The 20,802-nt window shown below is 39.3% G+C and overlaps 2 protein-coding genes across 3 annotated transcripts in view; both read right to left on the bottom strand.

Moving 5' to 3' along the window:
* stim2b (stromal interaction molecule 2b) overlaps nucleotides 1–4,459 on the bottom strand; it is a 43,053-nt gene extending 38,594 nt beyond the window's left edge. The window contains exon 1 of one of the 2 annotated variants that reach the window (XM_053858674.1): nucleotides 4,296–4,459. The gene's annotated coding sequence lies outside the window, so the exon portion shown is untranslated. Of the gene's footprint in view, nucleotides 1–1,634; nucleotides 1,700–4,295 lie in introns of those variants that run through there. The other variant, XM_053858673.1, reaches the window with a different exon arrangement.
* On the bottom strand, nucleotides 121–20,775 carry tbc1d19 (TBC1 domain family, member 19). The gene is made up of 21 exons (XM_053858677.1): nucleotides 20,593–20,775; nucleotides 20,351–20,423; nucleotides 20,237–20,282; nucleotides 17,351–17,426; nucleotides 17,170–17,244; nucleotides 16,794–16,857; nucleotides 15,418–15,464; nucleotides 13,902–14,012; nucleotides 13,090–13,162; nucleotides 12,698–12,736; nucleotides 11,576–11,688; nucleotides 10,192–10,266; nucleotides 10,004–10,066; nucleotides 8,497–8,581; nucleotides 6,565–6,609; nucleotides 6,465–6,497; nucleotides 6,276–6,385; nucleotides 5,680–5,771; nucleotides 4,487–4,602; nucleotides 4,296–4,366; nucleotides 121–1,833 (listed from the first exon to the last, which is right to left on the bottom strand). Exons 1-21 carry the CDS (start codon nucleotides 20,689–20,691, stop codon nucleotides 1,759–1,761), a joined length of 1,581 nt encoding a protein of 526 aa, XP_053714652.1. The 5' UTR covers nucleotides 20,692–20,775; the 3' UTR covers nucleotides 121–1,758.
* Between the last annotated feature and the right edge of the window lie 27 nt (nucleotides 20,776–20,802).

Genomic DNA, 20,802 nt, shown 5'->3' with positions numbered 1-20,802 from the left:
CTGTCACAAAACCAGAAAAGAAATATTCAAGTCAGGAACAGGGTGGATCAGGCACCTGACAGTGCAAACAAAACATTCACACTAATTTACAAATAACCCAAAGAAAGTGAATGAGGAATAATTTATTGAAATGAAACATTATTTGTCTTGACTGAAACAGAGAGGGTGAGATGAGATCAAAGCACTGGCAAATTCCGACACATAATAGTATGAATAAAGTTGAACTAGTTCCAAGCAATGTTTTCCATGGTTTTCAGAAAGTGCATAATTTGTTAATACATTCAGGACTTGGAACAAAAAATAAGTTGTTCACTGGCACAGAAGGCTTGAATACTCGTGAAAGGCATGACAACAAAACACAGGTAACATTTGTACCCTCAAAGGTCTTGTAGACGTTTGGATTTAGGATTATATTATATCCAGATGGTAATTCTTTTAGCAGTGTAGTTTCACTGGATTCACACATATGCTTTTTAGCAACATAAACATGCACTTCCTATGTAGCATTTAGCAAGGATTGTTGACTGTTATGGATTTTGTCTTCAAAACGACAGCTGCTTTCATAAGAATTAAGGTTGGTGGACGTGACGCCCTGGTTGACCCATGTAGCTAGTGATATGTCTCAGTGAGCAAAATCCTCGTGAACAGAAGAAGGAGAAGAAAAAGAAAAAACACCACAACAATTTTGCATAACAGAGATATGGATTCCATTTTCAAAGCCAAGTCAGAAAACGATTGTCAAACAGGTTAGTTACAGCTGATGTGTTGTCTCAACACTAATCCTGCCCAGAGGAATGCGGGTTGAGTCACTAGTGATAGGCAAATTCAACCCGATGGAGCACTGTCCTCATTTCCACAGCACATTAGATGGCGCTGTTTAATTATCATGCTGACATTCATTAATTTAGCAAATGAATCCCATGTTCAGCTAATTCGCTGACTCATAAAGGATTTTCCCGTTTCACTTGAATAGAATTTTTATGGCTATTCATATCACATTCCTTTAGTGTTAGTCACTGATATGCATTGTGTAAGTTCACTGTTCACATGTTTCAGATGTCGGATAATGCAACTTCTAAAATCACAAAAAACAGATATGGAAAATGATGCATAGCAAATTACAAAGAGAGATGACACCTACCTCATTTGTCTTAGAAATATTTTAATTTACTAGCAGAAGGTTTCAAACACTATTAGTCTGTTGTTTTCATATTTCAAAAAATGAGCACCTATTTTTCAAGTTAAAAATAAAGATGCAAGTGAGCCTTTAAACCGAATGAAACAAGAATCTAAAATAATCTCTCCGGTTTCTGTTAATCCACTGCATGATTTCAATATCAATTTAACATTATAGGGACAGTGATGGCACACCCACAACTGATGAAGCTCAGCATTTACTTTGTACTGAACGCTTCATTAGCCACGTCAGGTTACAGTTACTTTTTACAATGTGATCACACTGCAGTTACTTCTTCATGCTGATATGCTAATAATCTAAACGCGGTGATTCAAATTCATGCATGAAATTACGTTTCTCTGAGGGACATATGGCTTCCGATATAGTGACTTCAGCTGATCAATCTGTCCGCTGTATTTACACAGGATACAATGGATGTAAGCATCTGTATGCTCACTTGCAAAACACTTCATTGTAGTCTCCTGGGATCCGTAGTGTTAGGGTGAGTTACATGTGTTGGAGTAGCACTTCTTTGGCAGCGTCATCCTCCAGGTGAAGCGTGCCTACTGCCGCACCTCCTCTTAGACAGAGGTGGCATACAGAAAGATCTGAATGAGCGGCATCACCTTCAGTGTTGAAAGATCAGCAAGGACAGCCTAAAAAGTTTGAACAGAAGCAACATTTTTACCATGACGTCTATGACAACAAGTCATTGTTGTCATAGACAACCTCCATTACTGTGTAATAAATAGCACGTATAGTGTTTGTAATTCAGTTGTAGTCTACTGGATTTGATGCTGTGTCTTCAAAAACCTAGAGAACTTGAAGTGAATATGTCATAGACATTTAAAAATAAATAAATATATCTTAAAAAATACAAATAAAAACTACAACAATAATGTGCAGAAGTGTCCAAAATAGTGAGTCCACCACTACGCAACCGACAGCAGTGGGAAAGAAAGAACATCAGAATGGCTCTCTCCTGTAGCTAGAAAGTGCTGCCCAGTGCCACCAGAGTTTAATTATTATGAGTTTTATTTACTATGAGGTTGAAGTGATCATAATTTCATGGTCAGCAGTTCCCTTGATTATTGGGGAGGTTTTGTTCCAGACCACCTGTGATAATTTATAAAATCCTCCCATTCCATTAATTTTTATCAGAAACTGTTTAAAAATATTACAAACCATGTCAACTCTTTTAAGTAAATCTCATAATCAACATTTTGAGAGCGTCACCTGGATGATCTCCACTACTGACTTCACCTCTGTTATTTTACTTTTTATCACCTTTCCATTGTTTTTTTTAGGTGAGAAAGCATCATTTTATAATTGAAAATGATTAACATTTGAAGAAACATGATCAAGGACATCATAACAATATTTCTTCTTCTCTTTCGGCTTCTCCCTTCAGGAGTGGCCACAGCGAATCATCTTCCTCCATCTCACCCTGCTCTGCTTCTCTCTCTCTCTCAAACCTACAAACCTCCTTCACCACCTCCATAAATCTCCTCTTTGGCCTTTCTCTCCACCTTCTGCCTGGCAGTTCCAACCTCAACATCTTCCTACCAATGTACTCACTATCTCTCTCGCTATCTTCATCTCTGCTACCTTCAGCTCTGCCTCCTGTCTTTTCCTCAGTGCCACTGTTTCCAAACCATACAACATTGCTGGCCTCACCACCGTTTTGTACACTTTCCCTTTCATCCTTGCCGACACCCTTTGGTCACACATCACACCTGACATCATAACAATATTTGTTGGGGATTATTTTCTTCACTCAGTAAATAGTCACCTGTGCAGTTTATTCTGGTAGCCTTTACTTTGACCATAGGACAGCTTTGTTGTATGTTTAAACAAGTCTTGTGATGAAACCGAAGTAGCACCAGATATGAGCCAAAGAGCTTTGGTGAAAGATTCAAAAATTGACATTTTGAGACATCTTTCTTCGGCTAAAAACACAGCAAAGCGATGTGTTCGCACAATTAATACTTTCAAGTCAGACCAACTTACTTGTTCCAGTATTGCATGCGCACTCGGAAAATTTCACTCTGGTTTGAAAATCTGTCAGTTGGAGAAGACAGTTCTCCAACTGACAAGACAGCAGTTACAGTGGAAAAGCAAGATTCTCTGATGATGGACCGCGGCATGTAGCAAAGAAGTGGTTGAAATAATGATGTATAACTGGAATGTCAATTACAATGAGACTGAATATCTATTTATAGATCTCAATGCTGAACGACCTGAATATAAAAATAAAAAAAGTATGTTAAAAATAAAAGACGAGAAAGCGCCTGTCTCCTGCTTTGCATCATTATTTAAATTCATGGGTTTAAATGTACTGTTTAGACGGACATAATGAAGATGCATATGTATTAAGCAGTAACAATCCACACCAAGGACATGCCACCACGCACCTGGTGCTTTTGGGACTGTTGGAGGCTTAAATTAAGGGTCCTATCATGTTAAGAGAGGCGGTTTAATATTTCAACGCCGGCTTGAGGTTCTAAATATAAGATAAGAAGCAGTATGTTATGATATTTTCTCTCTCTCTTGGGGCGGGCGAATGGTGCCGGCCAGCATCGCAGAAGCTGCAGATCAGCCTGTCACCTTCATGCGTCACATTGGAGTTTAACCCCTTCACCTTTGAGGGCAGTGGTAGGTAGGAGGTAGGAAGGGGAGCCAAGGGTGTAGCAGGGGAGTTCATGTTTTACACTGGGCTTCTGTCACACGATAGTGGAGGTGCAGGGGGGTGGCTGCAGCATACAGTAGAGAATGACATGACTGGTTGTTGCAATAAATCAACTTGAGTGACGGGAAATTTGGATTTAGCATGTGGTCCGCTTAGAGTTTCTCTACGTGCGTAATCATATCAGTCAATTCAACATTATAATAAACATCAAATTAGCTCAGAGCTATGCACGTAGGGTTTCAGTAGCAGAGCATTTAAGTCGAGTGAGTGGAGTCAGCTTAAGCATTTTTTAAACATGTGCCTGCAGGAGACTGGGTTACTGGAACTGGCAGCTCAACAACAAGCTATTTGCAGCCTTCCAGGACGATAAGAGTGACTGAGGAGGCCTGGAATTAAGAGTTTCATATATGCAATGCTTAATGAGCATACCTCAGCTGACGGCAGCGACGTCACTTCCATCAGGTTCTCGGCGCGGAAGGCAAACACGGCAGCTGCAAGGACTTGGAGGGGTTGCGTTTGTGAAATGAGAGAGTGAGGTCAAGTGTGCAGTTAAGAAGTAGACTAGCTAAAATACATGCACAACTATGTACAAATCTATCCAAATCGTTTTTGCTTTTTACCTGCTACAATCTCCAGAGAGTCGTATCCCAGGATACGGTCCCAAAGGAGAAGCAGCTGATCAGTGGAAAGATACCCCGAGAAAGCTCGAACCATCCACTTGAAGGCTATTCGCAACCTAAAAATAAGATTAGTTAGATCGGACTTAACAAAGAGAGAAAACGCCTTGTTTCATAGCTGTTCATTTACAATTTATTTTAGAATCCAGCCCTTAAAAATCAATCTCCTGATAGAATATAAAGTTGCAACAACAAAGCCAAATACACTCATACTTCACCTCACTTTCACCCTTCATTTTTTCCAGAATGTTCATTCTGCATTTAAAATAAATGCATTCCAACAGGACAATTCAACTCGAAGCATTGTCTGAATTAACCCTACTTTTCTTTAGCTGGGATCAAGTACTACGTAACTGATTAGCAACCGTATTAAACCCCACTAAATCACTTAAGAGTTTTCCACTGTCGAGTTTTTTTTTTTTTTTTTTTTTTTTTTTTTTTTGTCTGGGGTTGCTTTCCTCGCTGTCTAAGAAATTAGGCAAGTCATGAGAATATGAGGAAGACACACAAATACATTCGTATTCTTCCTTCCGTCGAGAACTCCGACTGCCTCTGCGACACCAGGGTCGGTATGTACTTCGGATCGCCACCAGATAGCAGCACCTGACTATAATTTAGCAGAATGTTGCTGCTTGTTTTTGTGAGAACAGCACGTCTATGAGGACATCTCAAAATTTACATGAGGCCACAACTCAAATAATCTTTATCTTGGGGAAGTTAAAAATTTTTTTTGCAAGTTTGCAAGTTTGCAAAAATGTTAAATGTTAATCAGAAACTAAGGCAAATATTTGAAGATTGCTGCTGTGTTCCTCCAATGGTTACATGCTTTTTAATAGGCATCTCCTGGTCCCTAACTGAGTAAGGAAAAATAAGTTACCCTTCATTACTCGCTGCATAAATAGTATGAAGATCAGGAGCCAATATTTCCGTCATCATGGTCTTATGTCAAAACCAACTTAATATTCATTGTTATTTTTACAATTATTATAACAATTATTACTACTATACAATCATATTTTGTGGCATTTCTGAATTTTCTTGTTTGTGGGCTGTATGTGATCATTGCAGATCATTATTATGGTTATTATGATTTTAGTAATCATAGTAGTAATTGAATTTTAAGTCAGAGTACTTACGGCTGTGCACCAATTTGTCTGAGATGGTAGAAAAGCTGAGGCATGTGTGCCTGAAGCAGACGCTCAAACTGCAGGCACAAAGACACGATTCCCTACAAGTAAATGTCAACATGAGACATTCAAAAGAGTGAAACAGAAACTGTGAAGAACAATATTACTGCATGGGAGTAAAAAAGACCATGAAGATCGCTCAAGAGGTTATTAGCAAATTGTTCATCGCTGCACAAAATATATCAACACTGATGTCTGACCTAGAAATTGATTCCACCAGCTGTTTGTAGCTAAAGTAGGGAAGAGAAGTGTCGTGTGCAAGACAAAGATCTGGTGAGAACAGTGCTGACACAAGGGAGGCAGAGTGGTATGACTAAGCAACCTCTAATGTGTATTTTGGACTTCACATACTTTACTGAGCTCTGGAATCAAATTCTGATTAACTATAGAAGTGTCAGTTCTCTTCCAAAATTCCAAATGCATCAAGCAAGGAATAGAAATTTGAGTGAAGCCTTAACAGTAGAACATCTATGACAACTTGCTAAGACAGACCTTTGGAGACAAACAAGGAGCGAGAGCTAAAGTAAAGTAAAGTAAATTCTCACCGATGAGGATGAGGAGATGGAGTGCAATCTGAAGAAGTAGCGAATGTACATTTCTCTAAAAACACTGTAGAGTTTGGACGGCTCATTGTACAAGAAACAGAGAGGCGCCACTGTTGAGACAAACACACTCATAAACACATCATCTTAGCTCAGGTCATGCCCAGTATGTTACTTTGTAAATATGCTTACCATACATGGAAAACCCATGGAATGGGATTACACCTGTTAAAATACAGAGGCCACCTGAGATTCTCTTGTTGAAAGTAAAGAAGCAGAATGGAAGTATTACCATTGGGTGGATAAACCACAGCACATTCTTCATCTCCTGCTTTTCCTGTGAGAACAATGATGTTTGAAGTCAGTTAGTTATTTTCCCCACATTATTAAGTCATTGTTCTGTCATTTAGAAAATTATTAACCATAACAAAATGCTTATACTAGAAATACTTACTCAAAATATTATCTCGAGATTTTACAGTTAGAATTATTCTTTTACCAACATACATTGTATGGGCTTTTTCTCTGAACAAATACATTGAAGGAAAGTTTTCATTGCCGTTCGTAAGCGACATCATAGAGTCTGTGGTCTCATTCATGAGAGACAAATACCCCTGTTTCCGTACCCTTAAAACTGTTTTTGCAGCAAAAAAAAAAGCAGCTTCTCTCAGTTATACTTAAATCAGGTGCTGAGGCATTATGGAGAATGAGAATGACGGAATAAAGGAGGACATGAAGAGGACAGGCATGAACAGGGAGAAGCTAGTTTAAGGTAGAGGAGCATTGAAATGATGGCTTAAACAAGATTCCTGAGCCATCGCAAATATCTGCTTTTCTGTAAATGTCAAGTGGATTACTGAGCTACTCATCATTCCTCCTCTCAGTAGACCAGCCCACAGACATAGAAAACCTGTTTGGTGAGGAGAAATTTATAGGGAAGCATTTCAGCAAGAAAAAAAGCTGAAAGGTTTCATTTTTTTCTTGTTCATCTTTTCTTCTGTCTTGTTTCTACTGACTGGACTGACAGGCATATGTAGATAGGGAGGAGTTTCCGAGGATGATGACGTTTGATAATGACATAGGGGTATGTGGTGAGAGAAAAATAAATGTGCAGAAGAAGCTGGAGACGTAGTGGTATGAGCAGTAAAAAAAAAGTAGACGGTAGAGTGAAAAAGAAGTTTCATAGGACAGTAGTGAGACTTGCCATATTGTACTGTATGATACAGAGACAGTAAAAACAAGTTGCTGAGTCACGTATGGTATATTTCTACACACTCAGGTCTTCATTGGGAAGTTAGGGAGGCCAGACTCAGGTGACTGAGAGGTACGATAGTGTTGGAGTCAAGACCATGCCAAGACAAGAGCATGCAGACACCAAGACTAAGACCAATAATAAGGGTAAGACAAAGACCAAAGTCAATACAGGATGCAGAAGGAAAAAGTGTATTAGTCATATAGATACACAGATTTATTTGTGACTGCAAAAGAAATGGTAGTCATTTTTCCGAAAACAAATCAGGAGCTGCAATGCATTCATCGGAACAAATGTTTGTTTAGTTTTCAGTTTGGTCTCTGTCTAGCCTCTCATTGGTCTAGGTCTCGACACAACCTGAACACAATCCTGACCACAGCACTATGCAGAGGAGAGACGGGAAACATGAATACCAAGAATGAATAAGGCAACCAAAGACGTGAATGTGATATCCAAGGACATGATGAGGATAAGAGAGACAAATACTTTACTAAATGTACCAACTGAATTAGTCAGTTTAAACATTGTTTTACAATCTCAAATACTTTGTTTAGTTTGACTGATATGATAGTACTACATAAATATTCAGAGTTGTAGTCGAGACCCCCTAGCCCCAGACCAAGTGGAGACCAAGACTGAATTCAGTGGAGTCCTCAACCAGAATGTTGAAGAGGTCCTGATACACGCCCAAGTACGACAACACCAGTACACTAAATACATTACATTTTAGATGCCTAACTGTTGTGGTGTAGTGAACGTTGAAGTTTTAGTACATAGAGGATGCGTCTCTTTTAGTCATTCCATCATTTAGTCCTTGATGCACTCTTGATGATGTGTCTGTGTTTCTGACCTCATTGTTAGGGTAGAAAAAAACAATTCAAACACAAATATAGAAATTAGGTTTGACTTTATGTTTAGGTCGCCCTGTATCGGAGCAACCTGGACGCAGACACAGTATGACACTCATCTGACCTTGAATATACGACCGTGGAGGAGTGGCACTGTTGTTTTTAAAATGCTCCAACACAGCAGTGTCACGAGAGAAACACAGCAGCACCTGGGGACACAGAATACAGCTGATTAGATCACAACAAGGTGCCAATGTGTGCCTCTTCCATTATTGAAGACAGATTAGATTGAAGCCTCAGTGGATTACATGTACAATATGCCACTTTATCCTCTGAAATGAAGTGGCTTACATTTGCAGTCATAATTAACCTTGGTAGCCTCTGGTAACCTTTGGTTAAGAGGTTGATGAAACATTAAATGACCTGATATTTGAGAGCACTTCAAGTCACAAACCAATTTTAGTGTTGCTTTTTCTGAGACCTTTCCTGTTCCGGTGCCCATAAAAGATGAATAAATCATCTAGTCAATGAGATGTGCAAGTGTAAATACTGAGAAAAAGCACTTTAGGAGGGAAAATATGAATTCATGAACAGCAATGCCTCATTCAATCATAATGCAATAAATACATATTCATCTGAAAAAAACGTAACTAGAACACTTCTCGTGCATCTCTTTATTTTAATCTATCAAAAAGTGGATTCATTTCATAAAGAGAACTCTTCCCTTAGATAGCAAAGTTAAACAGACACATGCGTGAACGCACACACAGAGGCATTAAAATGTTATTCACATAAACAGCTGAACAAAAATAACTCCAAGTCGACCTCAGACTAACATTTATTCTGTGTGGTTGTAAACATCATGAGGATGGTGTGTTTATAAGTTATCTGTGGTTGAATTCCAAAGTGACTATGATGTCTTGTAAATATTTCAAGACTTCCACATGACCGTGAATTTTGATAGCCTTAGGGAGTCCATGTATGGCGAGTTGCTGATGCAGCCTCCAGAGGAGAAAATCTAATCTAACCTAATTCAAATCAATTGCATTTTTTACCCATCAAAGATGTATTGCAGTTAAAGTTGCTAAAGATGACTGAAACTCTGACTCAGTTTTCATGAAATCGAAAGCACGACTAAAGGACTAAAAAGCACAAAACTTAGGAAAAGATGATAAAATATAGAAAAAACTATCTAAACTATGCATGTTTACATTGCATTGGATGTGGAATACACTCTTTTTTAAAATTGAGTGTGCTTGTGTATGTATGTGTGTGTGTGGTGTGTGGGTACTCAAGGGGAGGCTAGACACACTAATATTAACTGTATATCAGTTCCATAAAACATCCTTGTTTGAACTATACATATCGGAATAGCGATAAAGTGGAATGCTCATAACAAGTCAAACAATTTACAAGAAGTGACCTCATGGTGAAGTTTAATCTGGCATCTGTGCCTGACTGCAGAGAGAGGTTAAGCCAAAATAGATCCATTATACCCCATCCGTCAAAATCTTTTACTTGTGGATGAAATGACTGAGAATTGTTTGAAAGCTTCACGACTGTTTATAACTGGGTGTAGCCAAAGGACACGAGAGTCCTCAGATCAGAAGCAGGAGAAAAGAGAAACACACCTGATAGAGGAAATCTTCAAACACAAAGTAGTAGTCATCATTGCTCGCAGTGAGCTTCACATCCTGTAGAAGGCAAATTGAAATTTAATTCAACAAATAGTTAAACATTTAGGACTGTCAGAATCTACACATTGTTTATTGCACTTTATTGAGAAACAGGTCCCCACAAAAGCAGAAAGATATAGAACCTTGTAGAAAAGGTTGTCCACCAGCAGGCTGTGTTGTATCACTCCAGCCTTTAACTGCTCATAGTGCATCAGATCCTGTAACACAAACAATGGATATTACAAGTCAAGTCAATATTTTCGCAAATGTGGCTGGTATTGTCTGTATTTGGTAAATACAGACCATAACAGGTTCGTACACACACAAGTTACAGTGAGAAAGTACAACCAATGAACTATCACTAAATTGGTCATAATGTAATGGCTAAGCACAGCCACTGGATTTAGGAAGGTTTTTGGTTCCTGATTTTAAACAGTTACCATCCGTTTGGCTGCTTATTGGAGCTAATAAATTCCCTCCACTATGATGGCAGCACGATTAAACTAAAATCTGAGGACGGTAAGATTCTTTCCAGCGCCAACTTTGACCTGCCTCCGGTTTGAGACAGCACATTATAAATGAGAGGGAAAGAAGATATTGTGCTGATACAAATGTCCTCAGTGACAGCACTCAGCACTGCAGGAGAGGACCAAAAAGAGACGGTGAAGGATTTTACAAAGGCAACCACTACAGAGGAAAGGGTTTGAATCTTAGAAACAATGTTCAGAACAAAATGTAAAAGAAACAACTTTTATCAGACAAAATGCAGAATTTTTTTCTCTAAGAAAACAAGTGCTCCACATTCTAAATTAATGTGGGTGTTTTGTGCCACTTGTCTAGCTGCGCGCCATAAAACATGAAACAGAGCTTCACGGTAAGACCATGTTGCTATTTTAAGATTTTAAGGTTTGTTTGACTGCGTGAAGCACTTAAGCAAGCAAGATCTTGGAACATGATCTTCCAACAAAAGAAGAATTTATTTGAAAAGAGGGGGGTTGTGAAACTCAATAAATATCTGTTGAGTGCTCTTTCTTCAGACTTTCTTCAACAAAATCAATTGTTTTATTCACATGGACACAAGCCTCTGGACTGAATAAACAGCACTATACAACTCAGGCAGACTCGCTGTTTAGACCGACTCTGCTGGCTCCCCAACATTCTGCTCATTTTCAGATTAATATCTCATTACTATAATAATAATTATAGAGACACTCAGAGGTGACCTGTGATTGGCTGTGATAATTACTCTGTTATTACGATTAGAAATGTTGTTAATGAAACAATAAGCAAGTTTTTGGACAGTAGCAAGAAAATAGAGTGGCCAGAGGAAACCCATGCAAGTATGTAGACAACACCCAGAAAAGAGCAAGGTTTGCTCCAACTCAATTTCCCTCAGGCTAGATACCTGCCGTGAGCTGCAGCACAACAGACAATAAAACTGTCGGAAAGACAATGGCACATATCAAATTGTGGATTGGTACTTGTTCACGCACAGCATCAGTGACTGCCACTGAGAGTGTATGCTACCTGTGACTGATTGATGGAGTTGAGGGTGAGGGCCCAAAGGTCGGCCCGCAGCCCCGTGGGGCAGCCCCGCCTGCTGTACTGCTGGGCTGCTGCACTGTCCTGCTCCATGACCACTAGAAGCAGGACGTGAAGAAACAGTATACAAAGGTTTATATTGAGCACCAATATAAGTTTCCTTAAAAAGTGGTCTGCCCTATTCATCAAATATTACATTTATTACATGGAGCGGCGTTATTTATTCATGATATGTCATGGAGACCCTAGTGCATTAAAGCATTAGGTACAGTGTGCACCCATGTTTTTTCACCATACCACAAAATCTATCAGGCAAGAAGTTGACTGCAATTAATGCGTAGCTTAATCCGGATAACTAGTAGGACTATATAAACAAATTTCCCAAATCCCAGCATCATTTAATGCAATTACATTGACAAAATTGCTTTGTATTATAACAGGACTATTTGTCGCTGTCATTATAATATTGTGAAAGTGCTAACTACATAAGAATTTAATCTAGTCAACGTGAGGAATGACAGGACACATGGAACTTATATTCGGGAGTGATAAAGACGTATTCTATTTTTCTTTAACAGTACACATGAGAACAACATAATGAATTACGAAAAACTTGTGTATGTGATTTTTTTTTTGTAAGTCAACACATGCCAGGGGTCAAAAGTGCCGAGCTCAGCAGAACGGATTGGTAAATGAACACCTGGATTTCACAAATAAAGCTGTGCACACTTGTTGCTGTGTTGTTGTGTTCCTGAATTACATCATTACATTTTACAAATTCATGAACTGACAGCACAACCATGACCGAAACAATTATTATTATTGGTGTAAAAAGGTAGTACGGGAAAGGTAATAATACGTGATTTGAAGTGTAAGTACCCTGGCTCTGACCCATCTGGATCGAGAACACAACCCTGTATATGAAGCATTTGGAAGTAATTAAAAGAAATCTTGTAAGAAATGGGAGTATATTATAGCAGCAGGTAATGCCCTTAGCTTGGATAGTTCACCATATTGCTTGCAAAAGACATAGACAACGTTAATAGTATTGTTATCACTGCAATCTAAAAAGTTGACAAGTAAAGCAAACACTTGCCACTATCTTACCTTTTTTTCCAAGTTGGACAAACTCGCTTTCAAACAAATCTGCAGAGACAGAACCAGCTTCAGAAAATAGTGATAATATTTAGACAACACTTGCCAAAACAAAATGTAAAAAGTCAAGCTAAAATACAAAAACGACACTCTGCTGATGGAATCGTAAGAACACTGGCACTGATGTGTCCTTCACATCAAAGCTGTGGTGCTGCAGAGATGTTTACAGTATCCTGCAGTCCTGACCAAAGTTGTCATTCAAACAGACGCCACTTGCTTCAAAGAATTCACTGTCTCTGAAGCAACATGCATAACATTCATATACTACATCTTTTCCGTTCTGAGCAAGATCAAAGGTTGAATGCTTCAACTGATGCATTACAGTGCAAGAGACTTATCATTACCTGGATGGATTTGCGCGTTATCATCGATCCCAACTTGCCCGATAGTGAGGCTTAATTCTGAGTAGGCTGCCCTCTGTTTGGAGAAACACAGTCACCAAGTCCTGAGTCACAAATTGTGTTTTTGTGATTCAATCTTGATAATAACACTTTTACTTTGTTTACATAGTACCTTTCAGATACAAGTCACAAAGTGCAGTCACATTATTACTGTAAAATCACACACAAGGCAAGGTCCATAAAGACACGGATGACAGAGTCTGTTGTGGAAGAACCTTCCCTTCCCAGAAGAGTTGAAGATGTAATAGCAGCAAAACGTGGACATTGGTTGATATTGAATCCTTTGGGTTAGGAATGGGATGGCACTTAAGGTCATATGAGAGTCACGGCGGGTGAGCCAATACTTTTAGTAATATAGTGTGGCTAAAAGAAGACATATTTTATCAGTCTTATCTTCATGGTTACCCTTCCATATACATGCATCCTAGAATCCCTGAGGACAGAAGTGATCTGACAGTCGACCTGTGACCACAACCATCTTCAGGATAGGTGGATTTCCTGCACAGCTTGTGTGTATGTCATGTTGAACAAGCTTAGTAAATACAGCAAGACATATAAGTATTCTCTCAGGAGAATCAGTTACGACCCGAACATGCCAGCAAATATACCCTATGCAAATGTGTTCTGGTCATACCTTGTTGTAAGTGAACACATTTGAGACAGCTAAAATAAATGTGAGATGCATTGGTGCAACCACAAGAGATCATATCAACAACCTCACTGTACGGCACACCACACAGCACTGGAGTTCTCACCAACAGTGGAAGGTCTCTGACACTGAGTGGAACCTGGATGAGACCCCAGTGGCTTCTAGCATTGACATCCTCGTTGCTCTCATGGTTGGGGTTTCGCAAGGTGACCAACACCTAAAATAGATATATAATTGACATTTACACAATATTTCAAACACCCACTGAAAACTACATTTTACAATTATCTAGGATCATAATCTTCCTCGATTCGTCAAAAGGAAGATGGGACAAACATCCTCAAAAAGATTCAGCCACAACTAGGAACCTTGCTAAAGCCATTTTCACTTCTGCTGCTGTTCTGTGTGGTTCTGTTCACAGTTGAGAAGTAATGTGAGAAATGTCTGCAAGTAAAATCAAACTCACGTGCATGTTTGTCTCTATTCACTTCAACATCGTGGCCTGGCAGTTGTGAGACCCAGTTTGCTCACATAATATATTCCCATAAATATCTTTCTGCTTTGTCTAGTGAGCCACCTTGAATGTAAGCCATCCAGCAATGCAGTAGTGCATTTACTGTACTATTTTTTTCCATCTATATAATTGTGTATTCAATCCATTATGTCATTGGGGAAATATCTAAAAGCACATTCAGCTGCGGAAAACAAAGCTTCATTAAATTAGATGTCCTTTATTAGTCCCACAGTGGGGTAACACACACTGCACGAAGCAGTGACCAATATTGAAGCTTACTGTATTGCGTTCTTGGAACACGGCGGCCTAGTGGTTGCATGTGCGTGTGGGTTTTCTCTGGGTTCTATGGTTTCCTCCCTACGACATGCTCACTAGGTTAATAGGTGCGCGTGTGAATGGTGTGTGTGCCCTCCGTCTGCAACAGGGGCCGGGAACCTATGGCTCTTCTGACAAAGGAGGCGCTTTCAACGGCTTTCGGACATCAGAGCTCGGAGAGCAAAACACCATGTTGTAGACATGTGATTGGTTGACTGGACTGCACAGCATCATGGGAACTTTTAGGTCATCATAACTGAGTTTATTGTTGACAGTGATGGGACCAATGCTGCTCTGCCCAATAGAACATTGTCAATGGCAGCATTAGCATGATATGCAGCTCTGTAGCCCCAGAAGAGACAGTTGGACGTCACATACCGATAAATAGTCAAATCAGAACTTAACAGATCTTAACTTCTACAGTTTAAAATATGAGGGTTTCTCAGCTCTCTCAGTCAAAAAGGTTCCAGACCCCTGATCTGCAACCACAGCTCAGTGTTCACCCCATCTGCATTCAGCTGCCACCGAGTTCCATCCTTGCCAAGGCAGATTTGCAGAGCTACATCATAAAAACATTACATTTGTGAGCAGGATTGAGTCACTGTAAAGTGTCACATAGAGTCTTTTCTCGCACTATTGGATAAGCAGGGGGTTGGTTAAACATTAAATAGACACAAAGCTAAGAATTATTTGTTTGCTCATTGCCACGATTACCAAACCAAACATTCAAACAGCATCACAGTTAAACATGTTGGCTAAATGAAATCAGATTTTTTTGTAAATCGGCACACACCTCCAGGAAGTCTTTGGGAGCATAAACTGGCCTGAAGAGACTTAAATCTGTGGAGACAAAAGCATAAGCAATTATCATAATGTTTATTTAGTCAGTAAAATCCCAATAATAGCCTGATGCTTGATCATGCTATTGCAGTAAATTTCTGTTGGAAATGTGGGACCTTTGAAGAACTGAAGAAGGAGAAGAAGCGTCATGAAACCCCCATCCACCAGCGACATAACAGAGCAGTAAATTCCGCTGTAATGTCATCACCAGAACATGGACACCTCTAACTTTAGACGGAAGAAGGAAGAGGGTTTGTCTCTGTATCACAATTGCTCCCAAGGATCTGGACAGTGTATAGTTTCACAATCGAGTGCCGAAGGCGTCACACAGACCTCAATTGCGTGCTTTGTCATTTGTTCAAGTCACGGCTCAATGTATCATGACTCATTGTGTGAGCTGTGGTTTTAAATAATAACCCCTCAAAAAACACACAAACTCTTCCCTGTTGTTTTCCGTTATTGTTGTTAGAAAGACTTGTGGTAAAATATTAAATCAGAAATCGACAACGATGGAATTTACAGTACTGCAAGAGCATTAAATCGTAAAGAGGGTAAATGAATGAAATTATAGCTAGCGATAATCATTGATAATTAAAAAATAAAATTCTTTTTTAAAAATAAAAAATTTAAAAAAAAAAATTAAAATTAAAAAAAGTGATAAAAAAGTGAAAAAGTAAAGATGCAATTACAGCAAAAAAAAAGCATTTATTGGGAAACGAAGCCAACAAAAAAAGTCACCTTTATAAATAATAAAACATAAGAATTGTAATGCAGAAAGTTAAACAATTAGAAGAGATAAGTTCAAGGAGAACAAAAGTATTTAGAAAACAAATTACAGAAGTAAAGATATTACAGTGAAAATGAAAGTTGATGTTTATACGTATACATTTTGCCACAGCAAATGTATCATTTGGATGCCAGCCTTAAGTTGAGCAGTGACTTATGAAAAAAATATCCCCACCTCAGCTTCTTTACAAATTCATTATCTAACAAAAAAACAACAAATGACACCACCACGTCATGAAATGATCTTTCTATCAAAATGTCCCTGACAATGGTGAGATATCAATGAAGCAATACAATTTTATTTCAGAGGGAAGCTATAAGGTGTCTCCGTGTTTCATTAGCCTGAGTGAGAAGTCATGGCTGAGCAGCTAAGCTACTTATGGATAAAAATAGAGATGAAAATATTTGGACTAACTTTCCCTGATCAAACAACAGTGAAAAAGTAAACATTAACTAACGGGTCTGGTTCACAGCCACGTTAAGTCAACATTGAACACTAAAAGGTCAGAAATTGGAGTCCTGAGCTAGGTGACAGGAAAGTACCTGGTTCGTCAGTACCCATCTCATTCCATTTGTTTGTGAGCTCCTTCTGCTCCTCTTCAGGCCTCTGCAGAGTTTGAAGAGACACAGACATTAGTAGATGCAGTAGTTTTCTCATTGATGATAATACCGATTATGATAACGAATAACAATAATAATAATACCAAAGCTTTATATTTTCACACTGCTAAACAAAACAAGATTCACTTATGCCACTGCTGTGTCCTCAATCGACAACCACAGGTCTTTGCCCCATGGCACTTTACAGTTGCAGTTGACAGGTTAGATTAGTGCTCGAGTGATGAGGTTCTCATAGTCTTCTCTCGAGCAGACAAATGTTAATGCACTGCATAGATGACATTTATATGAATTACGTTACCATGCGAGCCAGTGGGACTTCCAGCTCTGTGCTCATGCTGTTCAAGCTTTTGAATACTCGCTTCTCCCAGCTGGACTGTGAGGGAGCACACACATTTGAAAACATAAGTATGATGAAAGAAATACAAATGAGACTGAAGAACCTATCGAGCAGTGATGGAGATTGAAGGAGACAGACTGACCTGTGCCTTCCGCATGTAGGCCAAAGGCTCTTTGAGATGCTCTGGCGGGGCCTGGGGAAGGCTCGGAGGGAGCTGACTGTGGAGCACAAACACACGAGTGTGTGTTACAGTACGACAGAGCACGGCCTGATTGAGAGACCTCAAGTATCTCCTACAAAAGTGACAAATATTATGGAGTAATGGAGCACAAAAGCAGGCTTGTGTACCTAAATGTGCTAAGAAGGAATAATCGAGCATGTCAAGCTCAAATGACTCAGAATTCACCTTCACTCACCATGCTAAAGGCATGCGAGTGACTCCACGTCAGGGTGTGCAAAACATCATTCAATCCAACATAAACATAAGTAACGGTGACTAATAGTAAAATAGAGGAATGAGTCAACATTGCACATCCTTAAAAGCAAGACATTAATAACATTCATACTCTCAAATTTATGGAGAATCGGCTGCAAAGGGATGGCTGATTCACTTACGCATGGTTTTTAATGGGATTGAATCACTTTAGGTGGGGGATGTAGCCCCACTCAGAGAGGAAACAGGAAGCTTTATACATTTTTCTGAGTCCACGTAAAGAACTGTGCTGACTATCTTAGTCCTCACACCTATCAGCTTCTTCTGAAAAATGGAGACAGAGATTCAGCCTGATTCCACTCTAAGCAATGACAAGTGTTCTAGATTTCTCTAAGACAAAAAATAGTAACTCTGTGATCATCTGTTCAGTGAGAGGTCCCCTGAGCTTCGACATTGGAGAAGTCAAAATTTATGCCCCGCGACCATCGTCTATTATTTGGCGGTATTTATTGGCCTGCCCTTTGCTTACTGGATCAAATGCCAGCGGAATGTGCCACAGAATACCAACTTGGCAGCCGTGAAGCAGGCTGTTGCATGTCTATCTGCTTTGTTAAAATTAACCTAATAAATAATGTTAATGAAACAACACTTCAAATGGCAAACGTGCCCCAGATGTTTTCAATTTCATAATGTCAGTGGCCACATCAGCTCTCATCCTTCTCTTGCACCTTTGTGTTTAAAAACTTCAATAACACATTTACAAGGAGACGCTGAATGACTATGGTCTCAATAAATGGTAAAGTCATCTCATTAAGAGTGGTATAGACCACCTCCCTATGGATGTATCTTGAATCACGTATGATGAACAAAGCATGCATCGATTTAGCCAGGGGTCAGCTTTTAAGTTCGATTTTAAATGTACCAGTCAGCCACCTATTGTTCTTGAAATTTTACAAACAATGAGTACTGAGGCATCAGCTTCACTGGTGCAAAAGAAGAGCCAGCCAAACTTCTGTGCTGAACTGGGGGAGAGAGAAGATGAACCAAGGGACTTTGTCTAAGAAAGTCTGAATTGCCAAAACCAATAGTTGCAAGGGAGTGTTTATGAGTCTAAATGATGCGCATCCTGAAGAGCAGCAACACCAACACACCCAGCTGATGAAAGAAGACGAGCTCATGTCTTAGACAAGGGTGTGTAAGATGTGATGAAGTCGCTTACAAAGGTTTTGCAAAGGTGGGTGAATCCAACTGAAACGTTATAGCTCAATAGGGAAAAAGTAGCACTACACATTGACAGAATGTCACCACAGTTTAAATTGAAAATGTGTATCTTTTAAAAAACGTTTTAAAATGAATCCTAGTTACACAAATCCAACAGTGTGGAAGTATGATACTTCATGACATCCTATTTGCACATGATTCATGTTTGTTTAGGGGCGTGCGTCAGTTGAGTTCAATATGCAAAACATTCCTGAAATCTAAATACATTTTTCTAACTCAAGTAAGATCTTATCTTGACTCTGCAGGTGGGCATCAAACTGGTCTGATAATTTTTAGTTGTGTAAAACATTCTACATTGAAATTAAAAGAAGCTCCACAATTGTGAAAGATGTTTTTCTGCAACTGAGTCAACTTCAGATTATTAGTTTAGACCGAACACATGAGTTGTCACATATTCGAGTTTTGTCTGATAAAGGCATTTGTGTCTCTATGATAACCACCAGAAGTAGCTCAAATCAAATATATGGTTTAGAGGCCACGAATTCTGCTTCATTGGCATGTTATGACCATTTTTCATTTCAGGTTTTGAATGACTACATGTTTCATTATTGCCATTTTCAGCTCTACGTTTTTTGAACATTGTTATAGAAGCTGGTTCTACCACCATCAATGATCACTTTATGATTACCAGCAGTTACACACATTACTACTCGGATGTATTTGTAAAAATGTCAGGAATTTAGGATGAGTGACTTCTAAGCTATTGAATTCATATTTGGGATAACCACGCAAAAAAGATATGAAGATATGATATTACACAACATATGGCAACCAGCCTGTCTTTCATTCAGATGATTGTATCACCAATCGAGAGTGGATATATTTTTCAAAACAAGAAATTTAAAAACCTTTGTTAAGCAGCATTTTTTTCATATTATCTTTGCAAACTTTTCTACTAGGTTTTTAAAATTATTTTAACAGTGGCAATGTGCCAGAGACAATCTCACACAGTAAATCTGATCGTGACTGATTATATCCCTTATGTAAAAGTAAAAAAAACGTGTCCCAATGGTCAGCCATACTCGGGGGCTAAAATTGTAATATTTGGCTAGTTTTGCCTTTAAAAAATGAAATAAGAATGGCAGCAGTGTCACTTCATGCGACAGTGCTGTTTCGGAGTGCACGCATGTGTGTCCTGTGATGGACTGGCAGCCAGTCAAGAGAGCGCCCCCCCAGGGAATGGCTTCAGCAGCCCATGGGTCGGCCAGGCGGGATGACAAGGAAGAAGTATACAAAGATGATTGACAACTGAGGAAGCACAGCTTCAACTTGGTGAAAAGACACTTTGAGTCTTCCTATTGTACGGAGACTTACACGTGCAATTCTCTGTAAACTGCATTCTGGAGTTTTCTTTCCCACCCTGCAACAATTACAAGAAATAAGTTAGTGCTACCTGCAAAAACAAGAAACAACCAAGACGAGGCCCACCTGAGGTCTTCAGGAAACTGCGGACATCCTCCTTAAGTGACTGAAGTTTAATCTCTGGGAGGTGCAAACACTCCTATAAATAGTGGGCAAAGATGAAGGACAACAAGAACAACAAAAAAAACACATTCGTTTTTAGATTGTTTTCATAAATAAAAGGGGTAAGAAGCGAGGCTGGAAGAACACTAATCTCGACGTTGGCCTGAACCTGCTCAGCATCATTAGCCACATGCTAACCAACTCACTTTTGCTTGTCGCTCTAGTTGAGAGTGTAAATGGCTGCCTTTAAGACGCTGGACAATCTGAGCGATGGTGAGGGATAACTGGTCACCGTCCTCCATCATCGGCGTTCAGATGGATAGAGTTTGAAAAACCGTATTCGTTAACGAACAGTTACAGCATCCAGCCGCAGCTGCCTCCCGCAGAGGTTACTTAGCAACAGTCGGTGTACGGGC

The sequence above is a fragment of the Synchiropus splendidus genome, chromosome 3 (assembly GCF_027744825.2).
Source record: "Synchiropus splendidus isolate RoL2022-P1 chromosome 3, RoL_Sspl_1.0, whole genome shotgun sequence".
In the NCBI taxonomy this organism is placed as follows: domain Eukaryota; kingdom Metazoa; phylum Chordata; class Actinopteri; order Syngnathiformes; family Callionymidae; genus Synchiropus; species Synchiropus splendidus.
Note: the sequence above shows the minus strand (reverse complement) of the source record. Positions and strands in the feature narration are given on the sequence as shown.